The sequence below is a fragment of the Nelumbo nucifera genome, chromosome 5 (assembly GCF_055504915.1).
Source record: "Nelumbo nucifera cultivar China Antique chromosome 5, China Antique-T2T, whole genome shotgun sequence".
Taxonomy (NCBI): Eukaryota; Viridiplantae; Streptophyta; class Magnoliopsida; order Proteales; family Nelumbonaceae; genus Nelumbo; species Nelumbo nucifera.
In genome coordinates, this window is record NC_142653.1 from 84556265 (window position 1) to 84581911 (window position 25647).

Consider the following 25647-nt stretch of genomic DNA (forward strand, 5'->3'; position numbering starts at 1 on the left):
AATAAGATTGCAAATTGTAACTATTTTATTTAAAAAATTTTGCAATGAAATAGGGATAAAATAAAATGAATTCGACATCATAAAAAATGGTGGGGAGTGGGGATCCCCATGGGAGCGGGGACAGGGGGGAGCGGGGACAGGGATAACCCTGTCCCTGTTGGCAGGGACGGGGACAGAGATTTTTGTGGGGATAGGACTAGGGAGTGGCTCCCTGTCCCCGCCCCTCCTTGTTGCCATTCCTAATGAAATCTGTAGATCGAAGAATCATGTTAATTTTGGATTAGAACCTCTCATAGATTACATTCATTTGGATGATGGATACTGCACCTTTAATTTTATACCATTTGTCCTGAATACTGATATTCTGCTTATTATGGTACTTTCAATTCTAAATAACAGAGCTTCCTCATGCTGTTTGAACTTTGAAGAATAAATTGTTAGTTTTCATAGTTGATGATAGCTTTTCTCTTAGAGATTATTGATCCCCCTCCAAGACATCCTTCTAAGAAAGGTGTACACATTCTGTTATGTGCCTTAGGAGAACTCACCCCTAAAAGCTAGCTGTTAGAGGGAGGAAACCCAAACACATATATACCCCACAACAGCATCCCATTGTACCGATGTGGGATACCTCACATTAGCATCCCATACTACCAACATGGGACAAATGGATCGTAACATATTCCCTTGGTTGATGAGTAGGTTGCAGGTTTGATGGCAGCTCTCTGGAATGCTGAGCCACTGGGTAGGATGGATTTTCCTTGATGGAGATATCATTTTTTTTGGATATTTAGTGGATAATTGGAGACACTGGCTCAACCAAGATACTGATGTAGTTTGTTATTTAGTAGCAAAATAAAAATTAAATAAACTCACAACAGGATTCAAGTAATGTAAAGCAAAGAGAGGAGAAAGAAAGAAGAAGAGAGATAGGAGGGTGAAGACGGATCATGGTTTCTAGTCTTTCCCATGATTTCTTTTATTAACTATCATAACTAAAGGGGAGATTGCTGCAGTTCTCCCATATAGGCAGCATATTAAATGATGAAATAAGCAACTTAGTAGCTTAGCCCATAGGTCCACTAATGAAAGAATAAAATTTGACCAACAATAATAAATAAAAATATCAACTAAACAGCAATAAAAGCAATATGTCTCTTTTGTAGGCTGCAAGTAGTGAGATCATTTATCACCTACTCATCTCCTGTCCTTATGCCACTAGTATGTGGAAGCATTCTTGGTTGGTTTGGTTCCTAGTTGTTCTGGCCTTCTAATGTGGAGAGTTATTCAAGTCTTCTTCCATCTCCATCTCTTCAAGTACATAAAGGTAGAGGATCATATGGATATGTTCACAGGGTGTTGTTCTTTTGGTGGTATTGGAAACACAGATTTTTTTTTTTCAGGTTAAAAAGTGACCTCTGGAAGTTCGGATTGACCTAATCACCATCAGGATGGTTCATTGGATCTGCACTGAAGAAGAATTCAGAAGTTCTAGGCTTATAGCATGGATGACATGGTAAGGAACCAAGGAATTCGAACATGGTGGCATCTCATCAAGTTAATAGAGTCATAGTGGCCCAAGAATGGGCTACAATTATTGCCCAGTTCCAATTGACAATGGAAATTCTACAAATAATGATCTAGCATTTCTTTTACAAGGTCTCAGATTAAATCTATGTTGGTTTGCATATCCTTGGAGGTGAAAGGGGATCCTCAAGCTGTGACCAAGTAGATGTTGGAAAGAGGTCTGTTGACCATTTTTTTATTGATAAATTAGAATTTTATTAAAACTGAATAAAAGAATCGGTATGCACAATATGTCCAGCACCCCTTTTACTAGTAGGCTAGCCTCAGCCATCTAACCACAACTCTTGTTTTTCACTCCCTTGTCTGGCTAGGGTATCTTTCTAGGCACCAAGCCATTGGCTGGTTTTTAAAGAGCAGTTTTGTCCCCAAGGACTTGTCTTCCATCAGTTTACAAGCCTTGGTGGAATTACTTCCAATGCTCAAAAGCTGGTCCACTTATACATCCTCCTCCACTTACAAGTCTTCCCAATCACTATTGGCATCTAAATCTTCTCCTTGATCTCTACAGTATTTCAGATTTGGCTTATCTGGGTGGGGTCATGGCATTCTCAACCAAGGTAAAGCCAAAGGTTTTGCTACCAAAATTCTTTCTACCTGACTTTGGATGGGCATCCCTGGGACTTTGCCTTTCCATCAAAGATTGACAAGGGGCCTTTCAACTTCCATTTTCTTCCAAGAGGGGAAACGACTGAGTTACCTTCCTGAAATGTTTTCCTTCCTCCTATGCCAGACCTCCATGTGTACAAGCAGCATCCATGTCACCATCATCTTCCTCCAAAGCTCCCTTCCAGAGCTTGGCTTCCAAAGACGACAGAAGCCAGGCTTTGTAGGTGACACCTTCAACGCTAACCTCCACCATTCTAGGGATGGTTTCAGGGTTGATCCTTAGCAGTTTCAACATCACCACTCTAATCTTTGTTGCATCCAGGTCTTCAAGAATACCCCCACAGAGATTATCAATCTTCTTGAACGTTTTTTCTGACCAAACATGGAAGGGGAGCCCTACCACTTTCACCAAAGGGACTCCCTCAAGGATAACCATGTTGGAGGCAAGATTCCATTTTCCGATGACCACCAAGCTCTCTTCCATTTGGATTTGGAGAGCATGAATGGTGAGATACCGCTCACCTCGGAAGCCCCTTCGAGGGTGGCTTAACCTCCTGAAACAGAAAATGGGGAGGAAGAAGAGAAGGGAAGGTAGGAAAAGAGGGATGCAGTGAAAGAGAAAAACAGGGGATATTCATTCATTCCTTCTTTAAAAGAGTAGGGCCTTATATATCTGGCCTCTAGGTGTAATCATAGAGGGAATGTCCTCTGATTGGCAGAATAACTAACTGATAACAAACTCTGGGAAATATCATGGAGGGAATATCTTCTGTCGACAGAATCACCCTCTCTGTGTGTAACTAATTCTGAGGCTCTGTTGCCTGTCCCTGAGGCTCTGTCACCTGTCCTTTCTGCTTCCTTGAGTACTGCTGATGGGTAGTGGCCTGCTCCACTCCCTGTGTTGGGTTAGGGGAAGGTATTTGGGTCCCAACAATTCCTCCCTCCTTAGCATTGACCTTGCCCTCAAGGTTTAGGTTCGGGAACCTCTCATTCAGCCTGAGATAAGGTTCCCAAGTGGCATCTTCTAGGGGCAGCCCGGCCCATTCTACCTTGGCTTCTGGTACAACCTGCCCACCTCGTCGGACCCATCGAAAATTCACAATTTTGATGGGCTCTGTGTAAATGTCCCCTTCTTCAGTGAATTGGGGTAAGTTAGATGAGGTAGGAGTATGATTTCCCACAGCCTTCTTGAGAAGAGAGATGTGAAACACTGGATGAAGCTTCGAGGTAGTAGGGAGGTCCAATCTGTAAGCAACAAGGCCCACTCTTTCCAGCACCTTGTAGGGCCCATAATACCTGGGAGCTAGCTTGTGCCAAGCCCGTCTTACCACTGAGACCTGGCGGTAAGGTTGGAGCTTAAGGTAGACAAAATCACCCACCTGAAACTCTAATGGGCGGTGGTGAGAGTCGTAGCTGATCTTCATTCGTTGCTGGGCCTTTGTCAAATTGGCCTTGAGCAGTCTAAGAATCTCGTCTCTTTCTAGTAGGCAAGTCTCTACTTCTGCCACCTTGGACGACCCATATTCATAGGGTAATATGGGAGGGGGTTCTCTGCCATATAGGGCCTTGAAAGGTGTCATCCCTGCAGCTGACTGATAAGTTGAGTTGTACCAGTATTCTGCCCACGGAAGCTAGTGAGCCCATTGTCTAGGCTTCTCCCCTATGAAGCATCTAAGGTAGGCTTCTAAGCATCGATTAATGACTTCAGGCTGTCCATCAGTTTGCAGGTGATAGCTGGTGGATGGGTGTAGTCGGGTTCCTTGCAATCTGAAGTACTCCTTCCAAAATGAACTTAGGAAGGCAGGGTCACGGTCCGAGACAATGGATCTTGGTGTTCCATGCAGTTTCGCCACGTCCCGTATGAAAATGTCGGCCACCATCGCTGCAGTGTAAGGGTGAGGCAAAGCAGAGAAATGGCTATACTTGGTGAGGGTAAGTTTGAGATGTTTCATATGGGTGCCCCAATCCTTGCTGTAAACCAAGATGTCATCGAAAAATACCAGAATAAATTGCCTTAAGAAAGGCTTGAAGATGTCATTCATGAGGGCCTGAAAGGTGGAGGGGGTGTTGGTAAGACCAAACGACATAACCAGAAACTCATAGTGGCCATCGTGGGTCCTAAAGGCTGTCTTGTGGATATCAGCCTGGTGAACCCGGATCTGATGATACCCGGACCGCAGGTCCAGTTTGGAGAACACTTGTGCTTCCCCTAACTCGTCCAGCAGTTCGTCAATGAGAGGTATTGGGAACTTGTCCTTCACTGTAATCTGGTTCAGGGCCCGGTAATCTACGCAAAACCGCCAACTACCATCTTTCTTCTTCATTAGGAGTACGGGGGATGAAAACGGGCTGGTGCTGGTCTGTATATGCCCCTTGTCCTGTAGCTCTTTTACTGCCTTCTCAATTTCCAGCTTTTGGAAATAAGGGTATCTATATGGCCTCACATTGGCTGGTTTGGATTCGGGTAAGAGGGGTATCTGATGGTCATGGGCCCGGGGTGGAGGTAACTGGTTCGGTTCCTTGAATATGTCACCAAACTGATCGAGGATCGATCTTAGGCTCTGGTGTTGGGCTTCGGTAGGTTGGTCACAGTCCTGATTGTTTAAAATTGGAACTGTGGGCCGAATGCCCAAATGCATAAACAAGGGCTGTCCAGTATCCTTGGAGGCTCGTATTATAGAGGCTAAGGTATCACCTCGGGGACTAGGGGGCCGCACCCCTTGCAAATGGCAGGTCTGTCCATTTTGGCAAAAATCCATTGTCATTCTAGCCCAATCACACAGTGCAGGACCTAGGCCATGTAACCAATGGATTCCCAAAATGATATCAGCCCCCAAGAATTCCAATGGGTGAAGATCTACCACGAAATTATGGCCTTGTACGAGGATCCTTTCCTTCTTACATACACCATCACATAACATCTGATTCCCATTAGCCACATGGATTGAAAAAAGAGGAGTGGGGTGTATAGTCATACCTAGTTGCTTTGCCAAACGGCAAGTGATGAAATTCAAAGTAGAGCCACTGTCAATCAAAACCATCACAGATCGGCCACCCAATCTTCCTTCTACTCGCATGGACTGAAGAGGGTTGAGGCCCATGAGAGCGTGTAGAGAGATCTCGGCTCCAACCGATTCTGGTTCGCCTGATATCAGCTCACAGTCTTCGAGGTGCTCTGGTTCTGTCCCCTCCGGTTCTCCCTCTGTTTGAAGGAGAAATACTCGTTGGACCCGACACTTATGGCCCGACCCAAACTTATCATCACAGTTGTAACAGAGGCCCTTCTCGCGTCGGGCCTGCATCTCAGCCCACGAGAGACGCTTGAAAGGCACAGTGGACTTGGGCAAAATGGGCTTCTGTGGATCCCCAACTTGTTTTTGGGGTTGCTGTTCGGCCCGCTGGAGAGCCCTCACATTCGGATAGGATGGCTTGCTAGTCCTGCGCATGCTATCAATCTTCTCTTCTTGCAAGCGAGCCATGCCCACCGCCGCCATGACTGTCGCTGGTCGAAGAGCTCTCACTTCTAGGCGAATGTCTTCTCTGAGACCTCCCACAAAACACCCAACCAAGGCCTTCTCCGGCCATCCGTGTACTCTGGTCGCCATTCTTTCGAACTCGAGCTGGTAGTCTGCTACTGTCCCCGTCTGTTTTAATCGAGTGAGAAGTTCGTCATAATCCACGAACGCCGTCGGCCCAAAACGGATGCACAGAGCTTCCGTGAACTCCGCCCAAGCTACCTGAGGATGGGTTTGTCGATACCACTGAAGCCAGAGAATAGTGTCTCCTTCAAGGTGAATGGAGGCGATGGCGACGCGCTGGTGTGCAGGGGTTTCATGGTACTCGAAGAATCTCTCTGCTCTGAAGATCCAAGGAATGAGATCTCCACCGGAATGGTTGGGAAAATTGATTTTAGTAACCTTTCCGGTGGGGTAACCCCCAGTTCCCTGGCTTCCGGAAACAGAGGCGTCGGCCCCTGTTGGCTGACTGGTCTCGCCGGACTGTTGTTGGGAGGCGAGGTTAGAGATGACCACCTTGAGATCCCTGAGTTCGTTCAGTACTTGGTGGAACCCAATCTCAAGTTGGTCGACTCTGTCTTCCATGGTAGAGGATCTTGTTTGCGGCATAGCTGGTCTACAACCTTGCTCTGATACCAACTTGGTGAGATACCGCTCACCTCGGAAGCCCCTTCGAGGGTGGCTTAACCTCCTGAAACAGAAAATGGGGAGGAAGAAGAGAAGGGAAGGTAGGAAAAGAGGGATGCAGTGAAAGAGAAAAACAGGGGATATTCATTCATTCCTTCGTTAAAAGAGTAGGGCCTTATATATCTGGCCTACAGGTGTAATCATAGAGGGAATATCCTCTGATTGGCAGAATAACTAACTGATAACAAACTCCGGGAAATATCATGGAGGGAATATCTTCTGTCGACAGAATCACCCTCTCTGTGTGTAACTAATTCTGAGGCTCTGTTGCCTGTCCCTGAGGCTCTGTCGCCTGTCCTTTCTGCTTCCTTGAGTACTGCTGATGGGTAGTGGCCTGCTCCACTCCCTGTGTTGGGTTAGGGGAAGGTATTTGGGTCCCAACAATGAATCTCCTCCTTGATACTGGGCAAGTCCAATAATGCTTTTCCGTCCTAAAAAGGAGTTAACACCAGGGTCCCTTCAGGTCACAATCTTTTCTTAATTCCATCTGCAACCCGACTCCAATTTGTAATTTTCTTATTCAACAAACAGAACAAACCTTTTGCCCCAATTCCAAAAGCTTTTCAACCCTCTCACCATGGCCTTATGCATGTGTGAACTACAAAACATCGAGGTAGTAGCTTCCTCTTGGTTCTTCTGCTTAGCCACACTGTCAACCTCCATTTCCTTGATGGTAGTTCTTCACTGGCCTCAAGAACTGGGTTAGTTGTCATGCTATCTTCGTTTCTCAACTAGAACCTCTGTAACGTTTCAGAGACCACAGTCCAACCCTTCCTTTGTTTATCCATCAGGGGGCAAATCATTTGTTTTCTTCATTTCCCAAACCATGCAGTCAACATAATAAACCAGCCTTTGAGGTTGTTTATCATTTCTACTGTAGAAGTCTTCAATTCCTCTGCAGAAAATTCCTCCAGTTTTGCATCTTCACCAATTTGATCGCCACGTCTAGAAAACACTTAAATCAGGTTATTGCTTCTCTCAGAAGATAAACAGTCACTCTCTTTTCTTCCCTTATCTTTAATGTTTCTTGTCTCCTAATCTTCACCTCTTTGAACAGGAATTTCTTCACATCCACTCTGATTTCCTTCTGACATCTTCCTGCAGGTTAAAAGTTTCCTTCTGTCATCTTCCCCCCAAATACCATATTCATGCAATATCCCTTGGAAACGTTTTGCCTGTACTGGACCTGTGTGCAACAAGTTGCAAAGTTTATCAACAGTATCTACCTCAAATTCTAGTTTCTGTGTATCTTCCTTGTCTGCAATCAGAAATGCCAAAGCAAATGAGCTTCGTCACCAATCTGACCAGGCTCTTCAAGAAGTTCTGGGGTTGTCTTTAGTTTATAACAGTTATTTCATTTATTGGTTGAATACTAATTTAGTAAATTTCTGTTACTATTTATCAATTTGCTTTTTCTTGTTGATCTTCCTTTCTTCATTGCTAAATCATATGCAAACTTGTGGAAGTTAGAGTTAAGTTTTTTGTTCTTTTTGTTTCTGTTTCATGACCCTGTAACTTGAAAGTAATTTTAATAAGTTACTGATTGGCAATTTCTTTTGAGAAATAGGGCTGAAAAATTCAATGGCCTACTGCAGAGGATTCAGTTTCTTGAATCTCATAAATCGGTGTCCCCAAATATAAAATCCTCAAGTCAGATTTTGGTAAGGCTCTCTGCAAACATAAAGAGGGGTCTGGATTTGGAATATCAATTGAACAAGCGCCAGCTTTTTGGAGTGATGATTGATATTGGATCATGTAGCTCAGCATCTAGTTACAATTTTGGAGCTGGTCGGGCTGCCTGTTGGGTTCCTTTTGATATATACGTGGAGACTGCAATGGATGGGAGACAGCTCCCTGCAACATCGGCTGTTGATGTACTTACAGGTCCCTCCCCTCCCCCCAAGAATTCTCTTTTGGTCCTACTACGTTTCATGTCCATCATGTTCCTATTATCTTGTTTGTTGTTATCTTGATTAAAGAAATGAAGGATTTTTAACAGCTTATATTCTTTTCTTTCATTTTCCTTTTTAATAATATTGATAATCTAAATGCAGACTTAACCAAAACACTCCAAGTAATTAACCGGGCAAGCTGGCAAGAGACCTTCCAAGCACTCTGGGTTTCAGCCCTTCGGCTTGTTCAGCGAGTTGAGAAACCCACGCCTCTTATGTAAAATTCCTTCTTGAAAAGGAAATGTTATGATATTTACGATCTCGAATATTCTTTATTGCAGGAGCGTGATCCTCTGGAAGGGCCTATTCCACATCTTGATGCACGTTTCTGTGTTCTTTTGTGTGTTGTTCCCTTGGCTATTGTTCATGTTTTGGAGGATGAAAGGGAAGGTACTTCATCTGGGAATATGGGGACCAATTGTAATCATGGAATGGGTGGGACTGACTATGCTTCCAGAAGACAAGGATTGGTTGCATGCCTTAAGGTTCTTGGGCAGTTTTCTGGTCTGTTATCTCCTCCTTTATCAATTGCTAGTGCAGCTAATAGTGCTGCTTCAAAAGCAGCGAATTTTATTTCAAATTTCAGGAACGGGAATGATGGTTTTAGTGGAAGTGGCCATGGTGATAATTGTGTTAAAGCAGGTGACCTTGCTTAAATCACTAATTTTCTCTACTAGTCATTTCACTAACTCTTAATGCATTCTTTACCTAGTGAGTGCTGAGTGGTTTTATAGATTGCTTGTTTCTTTGTTTTGCTCACTGTCTGCTTTGTACATACAGATGGCTTCTTTATGTCAGTTGGGCCTAATATTTCCACTCTCTGGCAGGGGGAAACATGCTTCATCTCATAGTTGAAGCTTGCATTGCAAGAAAATTGATCGACACTTCAGCATACTTTTGGCCTGGTTATGTGTCTACATCATCAACCTCACTTTCAGATTCATCACCAGTTCAAGTATCTCCTTGGTCGGCCTTCATGGATGGAGCTAACCTAGCTGGTCCCCTAAGAAATGCCCTAATTGCAACCCCTGCTTCCAGGTATTTCAGTGGTTTAATTGCTAGTAGCAGTGGTGACTAAGGTATGTTATTATCTAAAACCAATTTCATCTGATTTAAGCTTAGCGGAGATCGAGAAGTTATATCATATTGCAATAAATGGGTCTGAGGAGGAAAGATCAGCTGCTGCAAAGATTCTATGTGGTGCATCTCTCAGCCGTGGTTGGAATATTCAGGTACCTCAAGCATTTAGCAATACTTCTAGCTGAACAAGGGTTGTGATATCTGATTCCAATTGAATATTAAGATCATTAGTTGACCTAGTGAGTTGTTTGATATGAAACTGTGTTTATTGAGGAATCCTCTTACATTTTTTTAAACTACTTTTTATTCATGATATGACTTTCTGAATATATGTTAACTAGAGATCCATTGCCAAGTCATGATCTTGACTACATTTTTTTTTATGGATAACTGAAATTTTATTGACCATGAAGAAAGAATTATAATAGTACAAAAAACTGCTTGTCAGCCCTATTCTTGGGTTCTTAGGACAGACTTGGTAGCTGATCCTTACATTTGATAGATATTACAACTGTCTCAAAATATTTCAGACTTATTGACCCCATTCTTAGCTAAAGTGTTACGTGCATAGCTCCAGCCTCAGTTCATGTCATTGTTGGCATAAGACCCAGTCAAACCATTAACTGATCTGGGCTATTATGGTGTTAATAGTGGGGAAGGAGAAGGTTATGTTTAAGTAAATAGTGGAGTCTATAAGGTGGTTTGTTATGAGTTATGTCAGTCTAAGAGTCAGTCTGAGAGTTGTAACAGTTGTTTCCAGTTGTTGTCAATCCATTGGCTGCCCTTGGCACCTAAGAGACATTGATGATCAAACCTCTAGCCAAGCTCTTTAGCTCCCTTATACCTTATCTATATTTGACATGGTTCTTTGGTTCTTTGGTTCTTCCATTTAGCCAACCCACTACTGTTTTAGAATCACCTTCACAATCAAATTAGTGAAGTTGGACACTCCTAGCTCTGAGTGCATACGAAGCAGTTTGCAATTCCACATTGATAGCATTCCCTTGACATATCAGTCCAGAAAACATGGCCAGAATAGATCCTCTTTCATCTCTGAACACCCTGTACCTGAAGGCCCGGGGTTGCTTGGGCTGCAGCCATAAAAATTGAGCTTGATAAGATTCCTCCCAGGTGGTAGCCACTGTACTGAACATTTTCTTCTTGAGGTGGAAGAGTAAGCCATCCACGACCCACCTCTCAAAATATCAGCCATGGAGCCTTCATTGTCTTCACCAAATGCACCACTTGAACAGAAATACTCTCAATGAGGTCCTCCGTAGTTCTCTTCTTGTCATTGGACACCTTATTATTCCTTTATCTCCATACTTCCAAAGGATAGCATCCCCTGTACATCTCCATAACGTCCTCTCTCTTTTCATTGGTAACATAATGAAAGAGGATCTAAATAGGCCTTCTAGATCTGCAGGGGGATTCCACTGACAACCAAAGAGGGAGAGAAACCATGCCCAAATACTAGTAAAAAAAAGACAGGATATTAGCTTATGGTAAGATACTTCTCCACTTGCATTGCTTAGAGAGCAAATGTGCAATGAAAGGCATCAATCAGGTCTTTTCTTTTGTGAATGTGTAAAGGTGTTGTATGGAGCAGGGCACTGGGTACCCAAGAAACATGTCCAAAATATGTGTATGACAAAAATGCAAATATTGATATGGATGAGTGAGAAAGCTAGGAAGCACAGGATCAGAAATTAATTCATTTGAAGTAACCTAGTAGTAGAGTAATCAAATGAAGGAAAACAGACTAGATAGTTTGATTATGTATAGAGAAGACTACCATCTACAACACCTGTAATAAGTGAAATGGTCTATTACAAGTTGAAGGGACTAGAAGGGCCTAGGGGCAGGCCAAAAAGGACATGGGTTGAAGTGGTAAGAAATGATTTAGGGGGCTCATAATGTAACAATGAAAATGGTATTGAACAAAATGAAATGGTGAAATATGATTAGTGTAGCCGACCCCATATAGTAGGGGCAAGGCTTACATGATGATGATACCACTTTTTCTGTATTCACATATCATTATAAGAATGGTTTTCTACATATAGCAAACTTTTTAATAAAATCTTTTGTGCCTAGTTTTAGAATTACAAATTGTTAGCTAGTTACCAACTAGGTTTTAAATGTTTGGATTCCATCTGTTTCAGTTTTAGTTTGTGTTGGATTTTTTCAAAATTTCAGAATTTTGGGCAACTTTTTTAGTTAAATTTTAAATATTTTAATATTTTTAGTATTTTACAATCACAACTTCATTTAGCCACTTGGAATGTAGAAAACTAACAAGAAAGACTATGGAATTAGTAGATATTATGAAAAAGAGAAGGATAAATATTGCATCATGGTTTTAAAAAATGACTCGGAAACGGAACCATTTTGGCCACCGGTTTCTGGGTTGACGGTCCAACCGTCCGATTCGAATGGATGACCCGTTTTGACAGAAAACAAAAAAATAATTAAAAATAAAAAAAAACGGCCAAAAACCGTTGAACGAGTTGACAGGTCGACAGTTCGACCACCCGGGTCAATGGGTCATTGACTTTTTCAATGGTTTTTTGCCAGGGACCGGGTTTGGGGTAAACGGAACCGGTTGCTTGGACGGTTCCCGGGCTGAACGGTCCGATCGTCCGGGTCAACGACGATTCGAAAACTATGTATTGCATGCTTATAAGAAACTAAATGAAAGGTAAAAATGATAAGGAAATTGATGGCTATATATATATATTAAAACAAAGCGGTCAGGAAATTTTCTCCTTTTTTTTGATTTTTTTTAATTTCATGAACAACCAATGAGATGCACTTTCCCAATAACCTAAATAATCTCTTCTCCTAAAATTACTCCTAAACTACCTCCCCCACTATCCCCCACTTTCTCCAAAATTATCTCTAATTTCTATTTATCCTCTCCCATACTTTTTATTTATATCTATATAAAGAAAGTTTGGATTAAAAAATTTAAGAATTATTTAAATATTCTAACAAAATTTTATAATAACTTTAAAATATTTATTAAAAACACAAAAAAATAATTTTATATTTTTACACAATATATCACGAAATTATGTACTAACAATTTAAATTATGTTTTTCCAGGTTATCAATTTAAATGTTTTTAAATATTTAATAATATGTAATAGCTTTAAATAAATAAAATTCAAATAACAAAAAATTTTAAATATTTTATAGATTACTTAAATATTTAAATAACTAAATATTTATCATAACTAGATTTTAAATAGTTAAAATAACAAAATTATATAATAAATTTAAAAAATTTATTCAAAGTAGAAAAATAATTATAACATAATATTGAAATTAATAATAATTTAATATATTACAAAATTAATAATAAAATTATGTAATAATAGTATAAATTATGATTTTGTGGATAATTAAATTCAATAAATAATTAATATTCTAAAATTTAAATATATTATTTACGTATTTAAATAATTAAATATTTTAAATAACAAAATATTTAACATAACTAGTTTTTAAATAGTTAAAATAAAGAAATTAAGTAATAAATTTAACAAAATTCTAAAAAGTAGAAAAATAATTATAACATAATATTGAAATTAATAATAATTTAATATATTACAAAATTAATAATAAAATTATGTAATAATAGTATAAATTATGATTTTGTGGATAATTAAATTCAATAAATAATTAATATTCTAAAATTTAAATATTATACATATTATTTACGTATTTAAATAATTAAATATTTTAAATAACAAAATATTTAACATAACTAGTTTTTAAATAGTTAAAATAAAGAAATTAAGTAATAAATTTAACAAAATTCTAAAAAGTAGAAAAATAATTATAACATAATATTGAAATTAATAATAATTTAATATTTTTACATAATATTGTAAATAATTAATTTCACTTATATCAAGTAATAATTTGAGAAAATAAATTTCAAAAAATTAATATTTATTAATAATAATTTTAAACTCTTAATCTGTATTTATTATATAATTATATATACTAAAATTAATATTTATTGTCTTTTGTGATAAATGTATTTTCAATGGTTATGTATAAATTTATTTCGTTTTGTTATTTAACTGAAAACTTTCAATAATTATTGGAGATTAGATTACTATTATTGAAATTTTAAATTTAATTTATTGTGCATATTGTATTTTTTGTATTTTTGTTATAAGTTATTGATTAATATTTATTAGAGATTAAACTATTATTTGAGATTATTCTATTTATTGACTATGTTAATATATTTTTAGTACTTATTCTATGTTTGTAATTTCTGTAATTATTGTATTTTTCATTATCCATATATTTTCAATATTTGTGTATTTTTGCTATAATTTTTCAATAATTATCGGTGATTAAACTATTGTTATTTATTAGAGATAAGACTATTAATTTAGCTGAAATAATGAGTGTTCATGAGTTGGTTCGGTTTGGTCGTAGGCTATTTGGCCAACCAAATTGACTTGGTCAGGTTAGGGAGTTGGTCAGCTGAAATCGACTAACCTTTTGTGAAAACTCAATTTTTTGGTTTGGTCAATCTGTTCAAAAGATTTAAACTTAAAAATTTAATTTAATTTTAAAAATTATAGTGCAATTATTAAAAAATAAATTTAAAAATTAGATTTATGATATAAAACATTTTAGATTAAGAAATATGGGAAAATTCCCACTTTTCCATATTAAATATTATATTTAAAATATAAAATATTAATATATTTCCATAGTTAGGTCGTTCGATTTTGGTTGGTGTACAAATGGCCAAAGTGAAACTAATCCAACTTGGTCGAATTGGGAAGTTTTTGAACGAAAGCCAACCTAAAATATTAGAAAACCAACCAATTCGGGTCGAGTTAATCGGGTTGGTCGGTTTCATCAGTTTGATAAATAAACCTAACTGAAATTAATTATTGTTATTTTTGTATTATAAAAAATTTATTAAAAGTAGTATATAAAATATTAATAATTATTAGTTATTTAAAAAGTTGAAAATATAAAACAATTGTATACTTTTATGTGTTTCTATTAGAGTCATTTATTAGAACACACTTTTAGGGATGGCAATTTTCCCCATCCTTGATGGGGACCCGACTTCTCCGACTCAATGGGGCTAGGGATGGGGATTATTTTGGCGGGGGGGTGAGGACAGGGATTAATAGGAATCCCCGGTCGAGGTCGAGGTCGGGGTCGGGGTTGGGAATGGGGATTGAAGTCCCCGCCCCGACCCGACCCGACCCCAATTATATATATATATTAAATGTTTTATTTATATTAAATGTACTATTATATTGTTTATATTATATATATATCAAAACATATTTAAAACATTATTTATAATTTTAAATTTTTTATTTATTTTAAAAAATACTATTATCTGAAAACATTTTGGGGATTCGTGTCCCCATGGGGAACCCATCCCCGTCGAGGATCGGGGATGGGGGTTAATTTCAGAATCGGGGTCGGAAACTGATCCTCGCCCCGTTGCCATTCCTACACACCTTATAATTTTACATATTTACTTAAACCTACCTTATAATTTTCATTTTACTAAAACATCCAATATATTTTACAACTTATTTACTTAATCAACCTTTCATTAAGGAGTGTTTGTTTTGCCATTAGGCTCATGATATTTTATTCCAAAAATACCCTTAACACTATTTTGTATAAAAACAAAATTTACCAAATATAGCCAATAGAGTGGTTGCCCATGTCTTATTAAGGGCAAAAGTGGTATTTTTATTTTTATTTTCTTTTGTTTAAATTTATTTAAATGAACATTAGGGTCAACACTGTCATTTTCCAATGTCATCTAATGGAAGATTGGTTAAATCCATTGCAAATTATAAGTGGTGTTTTAGTAAAATGCTAACTATAGGGTAGATTTTAGTAAATCCATGAAACTATAAGGGGTATTTTAGTATATGACCCTTTCTATTATTTAGCTTTCTCTTAATAAATCCCGTGCATCGCACAGGTCCCCGCTAGTTGGAAAAGTAAATAATAGAAATGGAGTAGCGATAATAGTAAATAAGGGTCTAAAATATGTTGTAAATTTTAAAAGAATTGGCAATAGAATAATTTTAACTAGTTTTAGGTCAAGAAATCATTAACATAATTAGTGCTTATGCACCTTAAGTGGGTTAAGAAGAAAAACATCAAAAGAGAATTTTGGGAAAACTTAGAAAGATTAACCTAAGAAATGTTAAATGAAGAGAAGATTTTTATAGGTACAGACTTAAATGGACATGTTGGAAAAAGAAATGCAAGATACGATATGGTGCATGAAGGATTTGGGTTTGAGGAGAGGAATGAAGCAAGGGGTACAATCTTGGAATTTGTAGTAGCTTATGAGTTATGATGTGGAAATTGTAAGCACATTTTTCCAAAAGAAGGATGAACACTTGATAACATTTAAAAGTGGTCCAAATATAAGTCAAATATATATTTTTCCTTACTAGGAGAACAAAATGAATGATGTGTAAGGATCACAAAGTTATCCCAGGGGCAAGTTTAATCACACAACATAGATTAGTGGTGGTAAATATGCACATTATGAAATGGAAGAGAAATAGGGAAAAATAGGTGTCCAAGAATTAGGTGGGAAATTCTTAATTGAAGGGGATTCGGAGGTGGTGATAGGGTGGCTGAATGCAGACAGCAATGATTTATGGAGGTACAGTAATCAGAGGAGGAAATTTAAGTGGCTGGTGCGGGAGATGGAAGTTAAAATGTGCTGGGTCAAAAGATCAGCCAATTCTCTAGCTGATGGTTTAGCTAAACAAGGGGCAGAAAGGGATTCAATGTTTTATGCTAAGTTGTAATTTTTTGTCTCTACCTATTCTTTTGTTTTCTTGATTGTACTTGGAAGATAAGTGTGTTTGCTTTCCTTATGTAACCTCTTTGGTGAATTAATGAAATTGTTATTGATAAAAAAAAAAAAAAAGAATTAGGTGGGAAAATCTAAAAGGAGAAAAGTTGGCATAGTTTAGAGATAGGTTAATAGTAGAAGGAAAATGGGACTTAGATGGAAAGACGAATGAGATGTGGCTTGAAATACCAAACTACATAAAGAAAGTAGCAACTGATGTTTAAGGAGAATTTAAAGGAAACCGAAAAGGTGCTAAAGAAACTTGATGATGGAATGAAGAGGTTCAAAATATGATCAGGTAAAACAAGCATGGTATAAAGATCGACAAAAATGTAGAAATAGAGAAAAATGGAAAAAAATATAAAACTATAAGAAAGGAAGCTAAAAAGAAAGTGAAGTTGGCTTACAATGAACTCTCATAAACTAGACACTAAAGAGAGAGAAAAAGGAATCAATAAACTAGCAAAGATGAGAAAAAGGAAAGAAAAAAATTGAAACCATCTTAGGTGTATTAAAGGGGAAGATCAAAGAATCTTGATAAAAGATGAGGAAATTAAGGAAAGATGGAAAAACTATTTTGAAAAATTAATAAATGAACATCATGTAGAGGTCACTAGCAAAAGGGTCGGTCATACTAATTGTGTTGGAAATAACATGTGCCTTTGTAAAATTAAAATTGTTGAAGTGAAAGAGGCACTAAATAAGATTCATCAAAAAAAAAAAAAAGAGGCACTAAATAAGATGAAGGGAAAGACATTTGGATCAGATGATATTCCAATAGATGTGTGGAAAGTATGGGAGGGGTAGGCTTATTATGACTAGCTAAGCTATTTGATAAGATAATGAAAGAAAAGAAGATTCACAATGAATGGAGAAAGAACAATATGGTGCTTATATTTTAAGAAGAAAGGTGATATAAAAGATGTAATAATTATTGGGGGATTAACTCATGAGCCACGCTATGAAACTTTGGGAGGGAATAATTGAGCAAAGGTTACATCATGAGACAAGCGTATCGGAGATCCAATTTGGGTTTATGCCAGAGAGATCAAGTATGGAGTTATCTTTCTTTTGAGACAATTGATAGAAAAGTTTAGAGAAAAGAAGAGAGTTCTCCATATGGTGTTCATTGATCTAGAGAAAGCATATGATAGAGTCACCAAAGAGATAATATGTTAAGTCTTGGAAAAGAAAGGACTTCCCAATAGGTATATAGATCTAATTATGGATACGTTTGAGGGTGCAATAACCAATGTTAGAACACTTGTGGGAGAAACATCAGGTTTTGCAGTTATGATGGGTCTTCACCAAGGTTCAGCACTTTGTCCTTGGTGTATGTTGTTTGTTGATGGCATTGTTTTAATTGATGGAACTAATGAAGGATTAAATGCAAAATTAAGTTTATAGACAAATAACTTATAAACAAGTTGTTTTAAAATAAGTAGGACTAAAACAAAATATATGATATGTAACAATGATAAGAGTGCAAATGAGGATTCACTTGGGATTAACACAATGTGACCTTTTCCGGTATCTTGGTTCAGTAATTCATAACAAGGGAGAGATTGAGGAGAATGTTGTCCACAGAATTAGAGCGGGATGGGCAAAATGGAGGGGTGCATCTTGAGTCTTACGTGATAAATGAACACCACTTAGATTTAAAGGAAAATTTATAAATGTTGGAAGATTTTTGTAATTATGTATTATATTTGATTATGTGCTATTTTAGGTAGTTGAGAGATTTGTGAGCTGTACAAATTTTTAGGAATCAGTTTTATCTTTCCTTTAATTAGGGAGATTTGTTACCTAGTTTGTATCCTAGAGAGAGCTATAAATTTCGATGTACAGAAGCATAAATTGTCATCCCATTCTTCATATCTTTCTGTCTCTTCTTTATGGTAGCAGAGCGGAAAAGACCTAGGGTTTGTTTCTGCGTTTCTGTCCCTAAAAATGTCCGAAGTCACGTCCAGTTTTCAGCCTTCTCAGCCTGAGCCCCAGATTGTCCGGAATCTGCCTGAAAATCACCATATTCAGATGACTACAATCCGACTAAATGGTGACAACTTTCTCCGGTGGTCACAATCTGTTCGCATGTATCTCAGAGGGAGAGGGAAAATTGGCTATATCACAGGAGACACGAAGAAGCCTGATGTGAAGGATCCAGCCTATGCTGTTTGGGATGCTGAAAATTCCATGGTGATGACATGGTTGGTTAACTCCTTGACTGAAGAGATAGGTGCAAATTATCTCTGCTATTCTACAACCAAGGAATTATGGGACAATGTCTCACAGATGTACTTTGATTTAGGGAATCAATCCCAAGTGTACGAATTAACTTTACAACTCGGAGATATTTGCCAAGGTGAGAACTCTGTGACTAAGTATTTTAATTCTCTTAAGAGAATTTGGCAGGACCTGGACTTATTCAACGATTACGAGTGGAAGTCACCCGATGACTGCAATTATTACAAGAAGATGGTGAATGTTGGCCGAGTCTTCAAGTTTCTTGCAGGTTTAAACGTTGAATTCGATGAGGTTCGTGGCCGAATTATTGGAAGAAACCCTCTGCCCCCAATCGATGAGGTATTTGCAGAAGTACGCAGAGAAGAAAGCCGGAGACAAGTGATGCTTGGAAAGAAAGCTGTAGGTACAACCGGACTTGTGGAAGGGTCAGCCCTGATTATTTCCAAGGCCCAAGTCAGTCGAAAGTCAGCCCAAAATCAGCGGGTTGGAGACAAGAATAACCTACACTGTGATTACTGTGGAAAACCTCGCCATACCCGAGAGAATTGCTACAAACTACACGGGAGACCATCCAATTGGAGGGTGAACAAACCTGGTGAACAGAATATACCTACAGCAAACGAGGTTGAATCATCCCCATTCAGTAAAGAGCAAATAGATCATCTTCTTAAACTTCTAAAATCCTATTCGTCACCTAATACTCTTGTCGGGTCTATGGCACAAACAGGTAGCAATTCTTTGGCACTCTCAATTCTAGGAAAATCCGGTCCTTGGATCATAGATTCAGGGCCCTCCAATCATATGACAAGTTGCTCTAACTTATTTAGTTCCTATTATCCTTGTTCTGGTATTGAAAAAGTGAGAATAGCTGATGGTAGTCTTTCATCTATTGCAGGCAAAGGAAACATTAAAATTTCAGAAAAAATTACTATTAAATTTGTTTTACATGTTCCAAAACTTGCTTGCAATCTTCTTTCTGTTGGCAGATTGTCGAAAGATACTAACTGCTCCATTCTTTTTCTTCCTTCCACTTGTGTTTTTCAGGACCAGAACTCGGGGAAGACGATTGGAACTGCTAGAGAGATAAATGGACTCTACTACTTTGATGAAACCGCTACTGCTAATAAAAAAGTTCATGGTTTAAGTAGTACGAGTTCAATCCCTGTCTGTGATCAAGTTATATTATGGCATAGAAGATTAGGGCATCCTAGTTTTCCATATCTCAAACATTTGTTTCCTAAATTGTTTAAAGGAGTTGATTGGTCAAAACTTCATTGTGAGGCTTGTCATTTGGCTAAAGATCATCGTGTTTTATTTCCAATAAAACCTTATTTTGCTTCAAAACCATTTTATTTGTTACATAGTGATGTTTGGGGCCCATCTAAGGTTAACACACTTTCTGGAAAAAAATGGTTTGTGACTTTTATTGATGACCATACAAGGATATGTTGGGTTTACTTGTTGGAAAGGAAATCAGAGGTTGAACAAAGATTTAAAGAATTTTTCCTAATGATTGAAAATCAATTTCAAACCAAAATTGGTATTCTAAGATCAGATAATGGGACTGAATACTTTAACAAATACTTGGGAGCATTTCTAACCGAAAAAGGTATTATCCATCAATCAGCTTGTTGTGACACACCACAACAGAATGGAATTGCTGAAAGAAAAAATAGGCACCTTCTTGAGGTAGCTAGAGCCATCATGTTTTCTATGAATGTACCTAAATATCTCTGGGGAAATACACTCCTAACTGCATGTTACCTGATAAATAAAATGCCATCTCGAGTTTTAAAATATGAAACTCCTTTACAGAATCTGAAAAATTGTTTTCCCACATCTCGAATAACTACGGATCTTCCTTTAGAAGTGTTTGGTTGTGTTTGTTATGTGTATATACCAAACACTTTTCGATCAAAACTAGATCCAAAAGCTGAAAAATGTGTGTTTCTTGGTTATGCATCTAATAAAAAAGGGTACAAATGCTTTAATCCAGTTACAAAGAAATTTTTTGAGAGTATGGATGTACACTTTGTTGAGGACCAACCTTTCTTTCAAAAAAATTCTCTTCAGGGGGAGAACATAAGGAAGATAATTTTTGGGAAACTTTACCTATTCTAGAAGAATTTATACCTTTGATTAATTCTGATAAGCAAGTTTAGGAAACAATTGTTGAAAAAATGGAACCTAGTGATAGTACTCTTAATCTAAAATTTCTAGATACTATGTTATCAGAGACAGGGGGAGAAGTACTTCAAACGGATCACAATCCTCATCCTGATCTTCAGTTTTATACCAGGAAGAGGTTTCACAAAAGTACTACTGTTCCAGTTGTTCCTATAGCAGAAGTCCAATCCAATTTGCCGAGTGAAGGTCCTACAACTCAGAGTAATCCTTCTTCTACCCCTATTTCGTCTTTATCTAATGATTTGCCTAATCTGTCCTCTTCAAATCTTGACATTCCAATTGCATTAAGAAAAGGTACCCGAGTTTGCACAAAACATCCTATTGCAAAATACTTGTCATATGAAAAATTACCACATACTCATAAAGCATTTGTGTCTAGGATTTCTAATCTGTATGTGCCAAGAACTGTTCAGGAAGCATTAGATGATCCGAAATGAAGGTTAGCTGTGATGGAAGAGATGAATGCTCTTAGAAAAAGTAATACGTGGAGTATTACTGATCTACCCTATGACAAGAAGACAGTCGGGTGCAAATGGGTGTTTATAGTGAAGTGCAAGGCTGACGGAAGTGTGGAGAGATACAAGCAAGACTCGTAGCAAAAGGATTTACCCAAACTCATGGTATAGACTACCAAGAGACTTTTGCTCCTGTTGCTAAAATTAACTCTATCAGAATACTTCTTTCTCTTGCAGTTAATTTTAACTGGCCACTTCGTCAATTCGATGTCAAGAATGCATTCTTGAATGGAGACCTAAAGGAAGAAGTATATATGGACTTCCCACCAGGATTTGAAGAAAGTCTTGGAAGAGGCAAAGTTTGTAGGTTAAAAAAATCCCTATATGGGCTAAAGCAATCACCAAGAGCTTGGTTTGAACGATTTGGGGATGCAGTAAGGCGGCACGACTTCTCACAAAGTCAAGCTGATCATACTTTATTTTTCAAGCACTCCACCAAAGGTAAAATAGCTATTTTGATAGTGTATGTAGACGATATTATACTGGGGATGATTTATTTGAAATCAACAAGTTGAAGAATAAGCTTGAGGCTGAATTTGACATTAAAGACCTGGGAAAACTTAAATATTTTCTCGGAATGGAGTTTGCAAGGTCCAATGAGGGAATCTTTATCAACCAACGCAAATACATTCTTGATTTGCTCAAGGAGACAGGGATGACAGGTTGTAAAGCCGCAAAAACTCCAATAGACCCAAATATGAAGTTAAAAGCAGTAACAACAAATGAGGTGGTTGATCGAGAACATTATCAAAGATTAGTTGGAAGACTAATCTATTTGTCGCACACAAGACCTGACATAGCCTTTGCAGTAAGTGTAGTAAGTCAGTTTATGCATTCACCTGGACCTACTCACTTTGAAGTTGTGTTCAGGATTTTGAGATATCTGAAAGGAACTCCGGGGAAAGGACTCTTGTTCAAAAATAGGGGTCATCTCCAAGTCGTAGCCTACACAGATGCAAATTGGGCAGGTGATGTAAATGATAGAAGATCTACTTCAGGTTACTGCACTTTGGTAGGAGGGAATTTGGTCACCTGGAGAAGCAAAAAACAGAGTGTTGTGGCAAGGAGTAGTGCAGAGGCAGAATTCCGCTCTGTTGCACATGGCTTTTGTGAAGTGTTATGGATCAAAAGGCTCCTAGAAGAGTTGAAGGTTCCTACACCAACACCTATTAAAGTATATTGTGATAACAAGGCAGCTATTTTCATAGCTCATAATCCAGTTCTACATGACAGAACAAAGCATGTAGAAGTGGATAAACGTTTCATCAAGGAGAAGATAGACAGTGGTGTGATATGCATGTCCTACATACCCACCACGAGCCAAGTAGCAGACATTCTCACCAAAGGGCTTCCTAGGGCGCAATATGAGAACTTAGTTAGCAAGCTTGCCATGAGTGATATATTCATGCCAGCTTGAGGGGGAGTGTTGGAAGATTTCTGTAATTATGTATTATATTTGATTATGTGCTATTTTAGGTAGTTGAGAGATTTGTGAGCTGTACAGATTTTTAGGAATCAGTTTTATCTTTCCTTTAATTAGGGAGATTTGTTACCTTGTTTGTATCCTAGAGAGAGCTATAAATTTCAATGTACAGAAGCATAAATTGTCATCCCATTCTTCATATCTTTCTGTCTCTTCTTTAATAAAACAGTTGTAAGGCCAGCTATGTTGTATGGAGTAGAATGTTGGGTAGTTAAGAAACAAAATGTCCAAAAAAATGAGTGTGGCAGAAATGCATATGCTGAGATGAATGAATGGTAAAACTAACAAGGATATATTATAAATGAAGTCATTCAAAAGAACCTAAGAGTAGATCCAATAGGTGATAAAATGAGAGAAGGTAGACTAAGATGGTTTGGTCATGTGCACAGAAGACCACCACACCCATAAGAAGAAATGATTCATTGCAAGTTGAAGGGGCTAGAAGGGCTAGGGGTAGAACAAAAAGGACTTGGATCGGAGTACTTAGAAATTATTTAAGTGCTCATAATTTAACAATGGAGATGGTATTAAACAGAATGGCAAAGCAGGATTCATGTTGCCAACCCCATGTAGCTGGGATAAAGCTTGGATGATGATGATTTTTAGTATTTTATAGGATATTCATATTTATATTGTTGAGTTTATATTACTTTAATAACATTCCAGATTTTGGCCAAAACAAATCTGCTCAATATATTTCATATTTTGTGCTGGTGGGTTTGTTTGAAATTAAGAAGATTTCATGATTAGATTACCATGGTTACCACTGACAAAATGGACTATTGGCTATTCTGTATATTCAAGATTTGCAAGGTATAAGGTTATTCTTTACTCTTTACTCTGTACTTTCCTTACAGTTTGTGTCTCTTTTTAATAGGAACACGTGGTGCATTTTGTGGTCAGGCTTCTATCTCCTCCAATACCTCCCAATTTTAGTGGACCTGGGAGTCATTTAATAGATTATATGTCAATGCTGAATGCTATCCTTTTTGGGGTGTCTTCTAGTGATACTATCCATATTCTCTCTTTGCATGGTTTGGTAAGTGAAGTTATGCTTCAGTTCCATCATCTGTGGGGTTATATTATTATTGTTCTGCATTTATGCTTTTCTTGTGCTTTCCTAAAAAGATAAGTAACATCTTTTTTGATGGTTCTAAAAAGGAAAACAAATATTTACTCCTCAACAGTAAAGTAACTTATACTTAATAGTTGCGATGAGGCTTACTTTAGTTGAATACTATCTCCACAATACCACACTGCTGCTAGTATAGCTTGACTTCATCTGCTGGCTCGGGTCAAATTTTCTTTTGTCATACTGGGATTGATTCCCTAAGAAGGATGCTGTAAAAGCAAATGAGTGGGGTGACTAGCAATGGGTTAATCAGATACCTGAGGGTTCTTGGCACAGATTTGCATCTAATGATCTACATGGTCCTTTTATTCATGTTTATGAAATTTTAGCTGTTACTGATAAAAAAAATTGCATTGTCTAAGGCATTTTTTTCATATTACAAAGGAATTGCAATTGTTGCAAGTATTTCATGTTCATGGGACTACTAGAAGCCCTTGACTTAGTTCTTCTTTCTGATACTATCATACTAGTTATATGCTATTGGCATGATTTGATAGCATTTTTGCATGCTTTTATGCTTTCTTATACAAATACCTAGCATATGGGCTCTTTGGTAGCATTCTTTATCTTTATTAGCCCTCAAGTTGTTCTCCAGGAAGGTTTGCTTGGGAGTGGAAGACTTGATCCATCCAGTCCTTGTTTTGTATGATTTGAATACTGAAAAGCTTATGGCTAGAAGTTTGTGAATTTGGTAACTAACCACAGCCATTTGATTTGTGAGGTCCAACCATTCCAATATGACTGACTTGAGAAGGTTGCAACTTGTGTTTGGTTATAGATTTCTCTAGGTTAGGTTATCAATAAGGGAAAAAAAGGAATGCTCCATTTTTATGAAGTATGCTATAGGTACTTGACCAAAGAAGAACTTCTTGTTTTGTTTTATGTTTTCAAAATTTTCATCTTTTTGTATTTATGTCAAAGTCCAGCCTCAGAATCTGAAGCTTATATACTTGAGAGATGTTACTTTAAACTATTCTATTGCTGCAGGTCCCAGAAGTTGCAGCTTCATTAATGCCACTTTGTGAAGCTTTTGGATCACTTGTACCCACATCATGTCAGAAATCAAGTACCGGTGATGAGATTTCAGCTTATACAACCTTTTCCTGTGCATTTCTCCTTCTTCTTCGGTTGTGGAAATTCTATAGACCCCCTCATGAGCACTGTATTACGGAACATGGTGGAACAACTGGATCCGAGCTTACTCTGGAGTATCTTTTATTACTGCGCAACAGTCGCATTGCACCACATAATTCTAAGCCCCTGGACAACACTAAGAAAGTTTCTAATCTGCCTGAACCATCATCTGCTTATCCCATTTACATTGACTTCTACCCAAAACTGCGATCCTGGTATTGTCAAAACAAAGCTTGTATAGCCTCAACTCTCTCTGGCCTCTGTAGTGGTAGTCCAGTTCACCAAATTGCCAATAAGGTTTTAAGTATGATTTGCCGGAAAATGACTAAAGGTGGAACTGTGTCCGGCAATGCTTCAACACCCTCAAGCAACAGTGCGAGTGGATCCCCTGTAAGTGCTGGAGAAGATGCTTACCAGAGACCAATGCTCCCTGCATGGGATATTTTGGAAGCTACACCTTTTGTTCTTGAGGCAGTATTAACTGCCTGTGCCCATGGGAGGCTTTCATCACGAGACTTGACAACAGGTTAGTCCAAGGGTGTTGGGCTTATGGCTGCACTTTTCCTTCCTGGTTGGTTTTTCCATTTTTGTTCTCTTTCTTTTTTTCTGATGGCTGCTAGGTTCTTGTTTATCCTA

At 37.8% G+C, this 25647-nt stretch overlaps 1 protein-coding gene across 3 annotated transcripts in view; it reads left to right on the plus strand.

The window, feature by feature from the left end:
- LOC104612949 (mediator of RNA polymerase II transcription subunit 33A-like) overlaps positions 1-25647 on the plus strand; it is a 59526-nt gene that overhangs the window by 8218 nt on the left and 25661 nt on the right. For all 3 annotated transcript variants that reach the window (XM_088888936.1, XM_010280614.3, XM_088888938.1), the window contains 7 exons: positions 7963-8279; positions 8450-8541; positions 8629-8989; positions 9175-9385; positions 9465-9579; positions 23623-23784; positions 24865-25537. In XM_088888936.1, coding sequence (XP_088745062.1) covers positions 7963-8279; positions 8450-8541; positions 8629-8989; positions 9175-9385; positions 9465-9579; positions 23623-23784; positions 24865-25537 — 1931 coding nt within the window. The remainder of the gene's footprint in view (positions 1-7962; positions 8280-8449; positions 8542-8628; positions 8990-9174; positions 9386-9464; positions 9580-23622; positions 23785-24864; positions 25538-25647) is intronic.